Here is a 12,043-nt window from a genome sequence, read left to right on the forward strand (position 1 = left end):
GCTATCTCTGATGCTTCAGAGGCAGGTGGGGGGAGAGGCATTCAGAACAATACATGGGGCAGAGGCATTCCTTCCTGACTGCTGCAGCATAAGATTTGGGAACATAAACTATAGGACTAGAGGGGAGCCCCATGGGCCACTGAGCCACAGCCCCCACCATCACAGGAACCTTGTCATAGCATTCCGCTTGTAAATGTGTCAAGATCTTATCTTACAACTAGTTAGGTTGGTTGTCCCCACTCCTCCTAGCCTGACTCCTCTGATGACTAGAAGCCTTCTACTCATTTCCAGCCTAAATCAATGCCTGGCCTGTAACATCTTGTACAAAACTGTCCTTTATCTTAAATAGCTCTTCTCCCTCACTGGTGTTTACTTTCTAAATACATTGGGGGGTAATCTGAACACCTCTCAGACCACATTTTGCTAGGCCGAACAAGCCAAGCTTTTTTCAGTCCCCTCTCTGAGTATCAGTTTTCCATTCTCCTGATCACCCTAGCAGCCCTTTCCTGCACCTGGTCCAGTGATTTCATCTTTCTTGAACACGGGGGGGAGACCCATGTTGTGCACAATAATCCAGGTGAGGAGGTCTGACCAGTTTCAAATGGGCGTTTTACTTTTCAGTAGTTCCAATGGCAGGGAAAGCAAAACCACCACCCTCCAGAGAGAAAAGTTCAAAGACATTTCAGCCATTTTTATTGGATTTCAGATTTTTTTAGTGAAGCAAGTACATATGGTGCAGCTAAAACAACAGACATTATTCTCACATCTCTACAGCATAGACCATACAGCTATGGATGTTACAAAGACAGATGATGATCTGACACTTCCCTTTACTAGGAATTTAAAATACATAAAACAAAGCACATGTGGGGACCCTCCCCCAAAAGCTCACCTCAGCCTAAATTAAGGGAGTTATTTACATGACTAGTGTCCTCTGGAAATACCAGGCCCTAACATGTGTGGCAGGGCCAGCATTGGTGCTGGGTATGTTCCCTCCCTGGTAAGTCTCTATTCCCCTCCCACCCACCCACTACAAACAAGAGCACATGCTATGTACACTGGGCCTGTTCTCATTAGTATTGCTTTGGGGGTATGCTAAGCCCAATTTTGGCATTCAACCACCAACAAACAAAAAATCCTTGGCTCAAAATATACTTAGAATGAGGGGGGAGAATATACTGTCGAGGAGGATGTCACAGTTAAAGATATGCATTTACGAAACAGCGTCTCTCTAAACAGTACAGCGTTACTACTGGGAAGTGAGAGTTATACCCTTACCACGTGTCAGGTGTTTTGCTGAACTCTGTTCTTCTCTGGCAAATAAATGCTTTGGGGGACACACCCAGCCAATTGGTTGCAGTGACCTCTGTTATCCCAGTGGGCCTGATTTTCCTTACAACCGTTTTATACCAGCATTGTTCCATTGACTTCAGTAGAGTTACCCCAGATTCACACCATGGTGAGCAGGGAGAACACAGTCTAATATCACCCATTTTTACCGGGAATAGTAGCTGTAAAATAGCTCTGGGAGCACAGAGATGGCTGATAATGTGTGATTTGCCATATCAGATTAATGGGCTTTCTTATGTGAGTCAGTAACTAACCCCACACTAAAGGGACAATGTTTTTGAAGCTAGCTGTTAGTTTTAGATAAAACTCTCTACTGAAGTAATGGAATTTATACCAGGTATCTGGCCCTTTGAGTTTAGTAATTACTAATAAAATCCTATCGTCTTTATAAAGTAACCAATTACAGCTATTTGTGCCTTAACTAAAGTGATATACTACATTCTGCTACTCTACAACTGACAGTGGTGGTGCCTTAAAATAAAGGCACCGTATATCAATGAACTGCAAAATTACACTGGGATTCCCTCAGTCTGCCATTGATGCATTTAACAGGTCAGCAGGATGTCCCTATTAACTTTACAGCTATGGACATTCAGCTCCAGAATTTCAAAGGAGTGTGCCCCATTTACACGCGCAACTGCATGCACAAACTGTAAGCGTACAATTGTTCAGATTGTGCCTACAACCACCAGTAATGAGAAATGTGATGCCTGCCAAAAATATGCACAATGCACTTTAAAACTGAAAAGATATCTTGCACAAACAAAGTTTGCTGTTCTCCTAAGAACATTTTGAACCACATAAATGGATGGTTACATATTTGAAAGGTATGATGGCATCATGTCCCTGGGCCAAATTCCCTCTTGAGACTGGGACTATGATTTTGTTTAGCCTACAAAGTTCACAAATCTACCCCAGGGAGGCTTTATTCTCCATCTGTTTCACTTGTCTGACATCCTTGCATAGAAAGTTCAGAAATAAACATGTGTGGGTATAGGCAAAGAGATGTTGCTCATCAAGGTGCAAAGGGTTAAAAATACCTTTTGCATCCCAAGTGAAAAATCAACTGGCTAAGAGTTTCCACTCTACCATTTCCTTCTTGCCTTTTTACCCTGGCTGGAGACCCCCCTCTCCATTGTACTCCAAAAGGGTGCAAGTTCTGCCCCTTTGCTCAGACCTAGAGAATAGGCATAGCAGGACCAACCTAAACTCGGTGAGCCAGATCCCAGCTGCGGTAAACTGACAAAACTCCACTGCCAATAACGGAGCTATGTTGCATTGCCCCAGCTGCGGAGCTGACCCTAGACTTTTGCCTCCCAACAAAACACTTGCATTATTTTCCTTCTCTCACTCACTTCCTTAATGATTTCTTTCCAGGAGCTCCAGCGAGCCGTGGAATCTGTAGAATGACTTGCTTGTGCTAAACAAACAGGACACCTAGGACAGGCCTTCTGCAAATGTATTCCATTGAACCTAAACCTTTCCCCAAACAACACATGTTCGCTCAACAGCACTGGAGATAGTGTGGACTTTTTCAAAAGAGCAAGACAGAGCCATCAGTTTCATCCTGTTAATGTCATAGAAGAAATGATTGATTAAGAATAAATTTAGGTCTTTTCTACCACATACAGGATGAACTGGATAGCATCTGAGACCAGAAAGTATTCCAGACTGTCCTTCCTTAAAGAGCTCTCTTTAACTTCTTTAACCACTCAACTACTACTAGTTTATGTTGGTTTCTACCAACAGTGATAAAACAGCTGTTTTTCTTTGCCTTTTATCCCCATTTAGTGTGCACAATGGCCCTGGGAAACAATGTCATGTCCCTTTGTCGAGCTGAGCCTATCTAATGCCAAGCTTTGCCAGTTACAGCATTATTAGGAAAGCAATGGCGGTATTTAGTAAGATGCGTGTCTTTTATGTTTGCTGTGGTGTCTTAAATGGTTTGCAGCCTCCGCAGCTTCCATGCAGTAACGTACAGCTTATGAGAAGATTTTCCGAGGCCCTGCTTCCAGTGATATTTCTCAGACATGAATTTGCTTCTTGAGATTTAGAAACCATGTAACCTATGAGAGAAAATACTTATCTCTGAATATGAAAGCTGACTTGACAAAGAGTCGAAAGCAGAAAGAAGCCCATGTCCACCAAGTTTAGAAATAACCAGCCATCTAAAACATTATGGTTTGTATCTGTCTACAGTGGCCATCTACAATGGAATAAACACATAGCATATAGTTAGTAGTTTTACACATTTGCATAAGAATGGGTTGTGACATGGGTTGGTACAGTTGTGTTTAGTGCATATATACATACACACATCTATATGGTGGGATTTTCGTAAGTGCCTAAGGGGGTGAAGGTGTACAACGCCCATTGGCTTTCAGTGATAATTGTGGGATTAACTGTTTTAGGGATCTCTTTGGAAAATCCCACTGTGTGTGTGTCTCTGTGTGTCTAAACACACACACACAATTTGAAAAAAAGAGTTATAGACATCAGAAAACTTTAAACTCAAATTCCTCCTCCCCCCGCCCTCCCCCCAAAATGCTTTCAAATATCTGTATCAACCACACAAAAAATGTTATATTTAGTTTGCTTTACAGTTGGATTAACTCTATAAACACTGTATATCTGTAATGTCCTAACTAATCCCTTGAGGATTAAGTCATTCCAGACACGAACCAACGACAAACTCTGCAAGGGAAAAACAAACAAACACCTTGATTACTCATTTCAAAATGTCTTTTTCACATTCAGAAATGTCCTCATCCTTTGACTCACTGTAATCCCCACATCCTTTCCCTGTGCTGTTCCCCTCCCCTCCCTGAATCTGTGGTAAAGTTACAAGAAACTGTCAGACCATGATTCTCAGCAGAGATGGTCAAGTTATACAGCTGAAATTCACCCCTGTGCAGGGGGACTTGATTCCATCATTTTTGCCCCACCACAGAGACGTTTTGGGGGCCCCACATTGTTTGATCACACAGGATATACCGCAGAAGGGGGCGAATTACTAATTTTGGATGCCCCAATTTCTGGGGTGCCCAAACTCCAGATGTGAAAGGCCTGATGTGTTAGAGATGCTGAGCAGCTCTGGTTCACTTCAGTTGGAGTTATGGGCAATCAGCACCTCTGAAAACCAGGTTCTCCCAGTGGCATGTGATTGTGCATTTGCATCCAAAATGGCATCTTCCCCACAGCATGACATCACGCACACAATGCGTGTGAGGCCACGCTGTGCAGAGGATGTCATTTTGTCCTACAAAATGGTGTCCTCTTTGTGGTGTGACCTCACAGATGGTGAATGCAGAAGATGTCATTTTGTTGGCATGATTGGGGACTGGACAGAATCATCCCATGGGCACAGCCGGTCCTGGGGCATGCAATACATGCTTTGCATAAAATGACAGCATGCCACTGGGCCCTACGTCTCAGGTTGCTTGACCAAAAATTGAAGCAATGAATTTTAGTGAGTACTTCAAAATCCTGGTAGCCTTAACCTCTCAGCCTTGGCTTCCCTAGCTGGAATATGCAGAACCTAGTACACTGCTTAGCTATCTCTATGGGCTTTTCTGAGGACTAATGAGGCTCATAAAGTGCCTAGAAGCTGTTAAGTGCCATATTAAATTTGGGAATCATTCCATGCTAATCACTATGTCTGATTAATGTGACTAGTGGTTCAAGAACTGACATGTTCTTGGAGACGGCTGAAACAGAAGCTGCATTGCCCAATAATTGCATTCGGCAAATGATGTTGAACAGTTCATATTCTAGCTTGGAAAAAAGGGTCAAAGCCACTGAAGGGCTGTCCTGGTTGTAGACAGGAGGTTTCATAGTCACATCACATGCTCTGTTCAATGTGCTAGGCCCTGTCCTACCAACCTCATCTGTGTAGCTGTTACACCATGTGAGTCGGAAGGAAATGACTTCTCTACATCTTAGACCAATGAGGCAATTTCTGCATTAGAAGCAGCAAGAGTTGATGATTGGAATTTTTTCCTCCCCTATTGAAAATTTTGACTGTTTACCAAAAACTGGAAATTTTTGTTGGCCTAAAACTAAGTTTTTGGTCAAAAAGGTTTTCGATGGTCAAAAGTTTCTTTAAAAAGCATTTTTAGTGAAAAATGTCACTGACTCAAAAAAACCCACTCGTTTTCTGGTGAAACAGGATTTTCATGGAATATTTGCAATTGGCCCTAGAAACAGCCTCACATGCTTACCAAATGTAAGTGAGCAAAGCAGCATTTACATTACATGACATGACTGCTGCTGGTGTCAAGGCACCATCTTGTTTGTCCTTGATCACCATGTTTTTTCCAGCAGTGACAATCCCCTTCTCACCTGCAGGCTGAACCTGTGCTGAAGGTCTCTTCTTAGAATCTGGAAGACAGGGTCCTGAAAGCGCTCCCGGTTAAGGATCCCAACATGTTCTTATCAAATCCTTGCTGCAGAATGAGATGTGGAAGTTATTGGAAGGCAGTTAATGCAGATAACTTGCAAATCAATAATTATCTAATGTCATCACCCATGAGTCAAATTCCTCTGTCCTACCTCAAAGACCACCCGCATCCAGCAAGTAGGCTGCGTGCACTCACTATGTCCTTTGCAGAAACGTTAATGTTGCATGCACCTTGTGCAATCTTTTGCCTGCACAAAGCATGTAATGTGTATGCAAACAGTCATAGTTATTGAGGGAATGAGTCTTTCTTGCATTGTCTTCCCTCTATAGGTAGCAGGACCTCAACCCGCCTTGCTGAGGAAATATCATTGCCTATACTGGAAAGACAGTAAGGATCAGGTATGTACGATGCACATTTGTGCAAGGACCATGTGTAAAATATGCTAGAGTGACTCTGTCTTGTCAAATTGGAGGTGGAATTGATGTCTTAAGGAGGGCTGCCATAAGGTTAAAAACAGAAAAAAACCCTCACCATCAACCTTTGTGTGGATTTGAGGCCCACAAGTTGCACCCGTTTTCCACACACTGCCCCTTCCCCTCAGTCAATCCTTTTACTCCAACAGCAGTTGGCTTTCCATGGTGTGGGGAGGAGAACCCCAGTTTGGTGAAAGAAACCAGTCTGGAGCAAAGAGCTAGTTCTGACTCTGCAGCTTTGGGGATTCTGCTGGGGAAGGAAAGGGGACCTGACAAATGCTGGCTGCTTCTCTTGTTGTTCTAACGGATTATTCTGTCCCTGAAGTAGGGGAGGTGACCACAGGGCAGGTCTGGGGACAAAAGAGGAAGTGTGGGAATAGAGAAAAAGAACCGTTGTTGGGGGCTGTCGCAATCACTTCTCCTCTAGCCACACAAGCTAGGGACTCCGTGGAGCTGCTTCTTCCACTCGCGCTGGCTTTGCACCAGTGGATCTGCATGGGCCTCAATGGAGTTATTTACACTAGTGTAAACGAGAGGCGAATGGGGCTCGTATGTTGGTGGGCAGCTCTAAGGGCACCTCAAAGCCCCAGCTTTTCTCGTAGACGCTGGCAATATTCAACACTGACTTACATCCCTCGCAAATTCATTGACCTCAGTGGGTGAATCCAGTTAGCTGAGAATCAGGACAAGGCTAACACTTAGCTTTCTCACCTGTTTGAGAATGCCCTGGAGCTCCCTGTGTGACCACAGATCACCCAGCAGGAGGCGAGCGGCTTCAGCTGCTTTTGGACAGGAGCTGGAAGGATGAAAGAAATCCAGTGAATCTTAGCTGGCCACAGCCCACCAATGCCCCTTTCAGCATGGTGTGAACCAGCTCCACTATTGCAGAGTGCCAGCCACAATGGAGATCATTCAACTAACATGCTCACAGGTTGCCTTGAAGACATCATTTGGGCAAATGCCAAGGAGGGACAGGGATTTCTGGATGGTCCAAAGGGGAGTAACTCAGAGGAATGGGAGGAAGCTGAGCTAAAGAGACACTTCTGAACCGTCGAATCTAAACAGCTGCAAAATAGGAGGGAAATGGCATAAGCGCCATTATGGGACTCCTTTGGAACTAGATAGCACAGATCACTCAGTAATATAATATAAGGAACAACCTCGCGCTGCTTCGTGGGGACAGCTGAGTTGTGACTTAGAAGAAATAATAACAATACAGGTTGAACCTCTCTGGTCCGGCACCATCCGTGGTCCAGCATGATTTTATTTGGGGTTTTTTATGCTTTATCTACTTATTGCCTTGTGCAATACTAGGGTTACCATATTCAAACATTTAAAAAAGAGGACACTCCATGGGGTCCCAGTCCCGCCCCCGGCCCCACCCCAACTCTGCCCTTCCCCGCCCCTGCCCCCGGCCCCGCCCCAACCCCATCCTTTCCCCGCCCCATTCCAACCCCTTCCCCAAAGTCCCTGCCCCAACTCTGCCCCCTCCTCTGAGCACCCTGCATTCCCCCATCTCCCTCCTGCTCTGATCTTAGTTGGGGGTTGCTAAGTGCTTCCCTGCTCCCCACTCGCCCTGCAGCCCCTGCACCCCGCCCGCCCCTGCAGCCTCTGTGCCCCCTGCTCCCCACTGGCCCTGCAGCCCCTGCACCCCCCACCCCTGCAGCCTCTATGCCCTTGCCTGCCCTGCTCCTCCTCGCCCTGCAGCCTCTGCACACCCCCCGCCCCTGCAGCCTCTGTGCCCCCTGCTCCCCACTGGCCCTGCAGCCCCTGCAACCCCCCACCCCTGCAGCCTCTGCGCCCCCCGCCTACCCCTGCACACCCTGCCCCTGCAGCATCTATGCCCCTGCCTGCCCTGCTCCTCACCCTGCAGCCCCTGCAATCCCCCGCCTCTGCAGCCTCTGCGCCCCCATCTGCCCTGCCCCTGCAGCCTCTATGCCCCTGCCTGCCCTGCTCCTCCTCACCCTGCAGCCTCTGCTCCCCCCGGCCTGCCCTGCTCCCCCGCTCCCCCGGCAGCCTCTGCCTGGCAGGGGCTTCGGATGCTCAGCGGCAACCGGGGCAGTGCGGGTCCCTGCAGCCCCGGCACACGCCGCACTCCCCACCCAGCAGCCTCCTTCCTGCCGCGCGGGGTGACAGGGCCGCAGGAAGGGTCCCCCAGTGGCCAGGGAGTCCCCGCCTGCGAGGGAAGCCCGAGCCACTGGCTGGGCCCGGCCTCCCCATGGTCCTGCGGGCTCAGCTGGGGCGCGCAGTCCGCCCGGCCTCCGGGGGCAGCAGCAGCCCCTTCGCCGCCTTCTGCGGCTGCGTCCCCCCACTTCCCCTGCCCGGGCTCACTACAATGTAGCCGGGCGGCTGGGCTGCGCTGCGGACCCGACGGGTTGTGCTGGGGCTGGGCGGACCCTGGCTTATGCTGCCTCCCTATTTCCCCGGACATGTCCGGCTTTTTGGCAATTCCCCCCGGATGGGGATTTGAGTACCAAAAAGCCGGACATGTCCGGGGAAATCCGGACGTATGGTAACCCTAGCAATACAGTAAATTTGTGTAATGACACTAACACTTTGTTATGAAGAGAGACAGTAATTCTGGGCTAGGCAGCGTTGCAAGCGGTGTTCCGTTTATTCGCCTAGGCGAGATCCAAATAAAAAGGGACCCGCTCACTACAATATTGACCTCCCGTGGTTCGGCAAATTCTCTGGTTCGGCACCGGTCAGGTCCCAAGGGTGCTGGACCTGTACTTGTACCACCCCTGAAATCCTTACTCAGCAAAAATTAATGGGCGTTTGCCCAAGTAACAACTTTGTGAACAAGACTCAGGCCTTCAGGCATTTGCTGCAGGTCTTCCTAAAATTCTGGAACACTTCAGCCCCAGAACTGGATCCAAACTTCACTGCTGGCTCTGATCGTTATAACAGGCCCGATATAAACCCTGACCACCCCAGACTTTCAGAGAGTTCTGACCCAGTTCATACTCTGCAACTTGGCCCCAGCTCTAGCCAAAACCTGGACAATGAAGTGCTAGAAAGCAACTCATGCAGGGGCGTGGCCAGCTCTAGGTGTGACGCAGCTGTGTGCACATGGCCACACAAATAGCAGCAGCAGCTGCTGGTCAGACTATGTGAAATGCAGTCAACTGACCACTGGTAAAAACAACTGACCCCTCCAAACACTTTAAAACAGGTGTGAAAATTACAGGCAATGATTTCTGCTGAGAGAGAAGGTCAGTTAATACTAGGGCCGATGTTTAAAGTGGATGGATTTTTGACTCTGGAAATCTTTCGGCCTGTGACAAACTGGAGGCTCTACCCAGTTAATCCCCAAAGGAATGCTGCAAACCTGTAGCAGATTAAGGGTCTGATCCAATTCCTAATGAAGCTTTCTATTGACTAATGGAAAGCTGGATTGGTCCTTATTCACCAGAGGTTGCAACAGTCCCTGGGAGGTGGGAGATTCCTGTTCCGGTCCTTGTGCAGAGGAGGGATTGGAACTGGAACTGGGATCTCCCACAGCTTGGGCAGGTAGCCAGGCACAGGGGACAGAAAAGTGATTTGCATTTTATTAAAAGGGCCCAGAGATGGAGGATCCCTGTTCAAAATCCTTTACCTCAGGAGGCACAGAGGGGAGTTGACCAAGGAGATCCAGCATCCCAGGTGAGCACTCTAACCACTATACTATAGACACGGCTGGCTCCAGGCACCAACGAAAGAAGCAGGTGCTTGGGGCGGCCAATACGAAGGGGCGGCACTCAGTCCGCTACTAGGGCAGCACATCCGGGTCTTCGGCGGCAGGTCCCTCAGTCCCTCTCTTCCTCTTTGAGCTGCTGCCGAAGAGGAAGAGAGGGAGTGAAGGACCCGCCACCGAAGAATGGAGTGGCACGACTGAGCTGCAGCCGAAGTGCTGCCGATTGGCTTTTTTTTTTTCCCCCCGCCGCTTGGGGCAGCAGAAAACCTGGAGCTGGCCCTGACTATAGAGGGGTTCACATGCTTAGCCCAATCAGTGGTTAATTAGAATGGAACAGTTTCAACAGGACAGCCTGCGAGCGCTTGCTGTTTCAATCACTTCTCCTCAGGCCCACGCAAGACCTGAACTCAAGTCTCTAACACCGTAGGGACTTACCCTAGCAAATGGGCTACAGAGGACTTCTAAGGCTTAAGCCCAATTAATAGTTAAAGTGGAACAGTGTCAACAGAAAAGCCAGGGCAGAGTGAGAAGAGCATTATACAAGCTCTAGCAGGTAATGGTGCAGTGCTTGGGTGCTGCTCATGAAGTCTGCCCGCCCATTCTGCGCTTCCCGTCGCTTTTCTCTGTGTGCCTTCTCCACAGCTCCAAATGCTTCTCTGACTGTCTGAGCTTTCTCCAAAACGAGTCTCATCTCATCTTCTGGGAGAACCTCATTGCTCCTGCAGGCGCCAAGTGCCAGCCAGTTCAAGCAATTCTCTGCCTCGTTCATAAGTTTGTGGATTCTACTGCCATGGTTATATGCTTTCCTCAGAGCCTGGCTGATGACTGAAGTACCAAGTGGATAGTGCACTGGACTGTGACTCAGGAGACCTGGGTTTGATTCCTGACTCTAGCATTAGCCTGCAGGTTGACCTTGCCTCAGTTTCCCCACTTGTTAAATTAGGATAATGCTCCTGGCTTTCTTTATCAAGCACTTTCTATGAGTATCGTTAATAATAACAATAATGCTGGGAACCCAGAGCTATAGCACCTGATTGAATAAGAGGCACATGGGATTCATAACAACATCACTGATATTTAGGGCTGGGATTTTCAATGGAAGTTAGGTGCCCAAATTCCTACTGAATTTCAATGGGATGTAGGTTCCTAACTCCCTTAGGATATGTCTACGCTGCAGCTGGGAGGTGTGACTCCCAGCATGGGTAGATAGACTCACACACAAAATAGCAGTGCAGAGGTTGCAGCATGGGCAGTGGCTCAGGCTAGCTGCCAGAGTCCAAACCCACCTGAGCCCTGGATCTGAGCTCAGGTGGCTTGCCTGAGCCGCAGCCCCTGCCACAACATTCACACTGCTAGCATTAGCAGCTCCAGCAGAACTAGTGCGAGTCTGCCTACCAGGGCATAGGCTCCCATGCAAGCCCCAGCCTAGATGTAGAGGGGGCCTCCCTGAGAAGTTACCATCTTGTGGTGACAAATGGGAAGTGCTATCGGAGATTCAGCAATAATCTCCCATAACAAACATCAGGGGCTTCTCAGCCCCTACAATGTGATAGTACCTGGTGACCGCTGGGCCTTTAACAGTGGTCACTGAACAGCATTGCAACAGGGATGCAGTTGTTCTGGGCCCAATGGGCACGTGCACAAGTTGGCTGCATAGAATCATAGAATATCAGGGTTGGAAGGGACCTCAGGAGGTCATCTAGTCCAACCCCCTGCTCAAAGCAGGACCAGTCCCCAACTAAATCATCCCAGCCAGGGCTTTGTCAAGCCGGGCCTTAAAAACCTCCAAGGAAGGAGACTCCACCACCTCCCTAGGTAACGCATTCCAGTGCTTCACCACCCACCTAGTGAAAAAGTTTTTCCTAATATCCAACCTAAACCTCCCTCACTACAACTTGAGACCATTACTCCTTGTTCTGTCATCTGGTACCATTGAGAACAGTCTAGATCCATCCTCTTTGAAAATTCAACAGATTTAATTGTGTTTCCTTAACTTATTCCTAACCCTGAACCCTAGCTGAGTTCTGTCATGAGCAGAACCAGCCGTCCCCAACACTCACTGAATACTTAAGGTCAGGTTCAGATGAGAGTCTTTTCACATACCCAGGCTACAATTCAGCTCTTTTATTTTGGAGGATTTTCAT

At 48.0% G+C, this 12,043-nt stretch overlaps 1 protein-coding gene across 1 annotated transcript in view; it reads right to left on the reverse strand.

Moving 5' to 3' along the window:
- Window positions 1-676: 676 nt before the first annotated feature.
- Window positions 677-12,043, reverse strand: part of PKP1 (plakophilin 1) — a 53,575-nt gene continuing 42,208 nt past the window's right edge. Inside the window, exons 12-14 of the mRNA XM_054025866.1 lie at window positions 6,935-7,019; window positions 5,692-5,795; window positions 677-4,044 (exon numbers count right to left, since the gene is read on the reverse strand). Coding sequence (XP_053881841.1) covers window positions 5,724-5,795; window positions 6,935-7,019 — 157 coding nt within the window. The 3' untranslated portion in view covers window positions 677-4,044; window positions 5,692-5,723. The remainder of the gene's footprint in view (window positions 4,045-5,691; window positions 5,796-6,934; window positions 7,020-12,043) is intronic.

The sequence above is a fragment of the Malaclemys terrapin genome, chromosome 4 (genome assembly GCF_027887155.1).
Source record: "Malaclemys terrapin pileata isolate rMalTer1 chromosome 4, rMalTer1.hap1, whole genome shotgun sequence".
NCBI lineage: Eukaryota > Metazoa > Chordata > Testudines > Emydidae > Malaclemys > Malaclemys terrapin.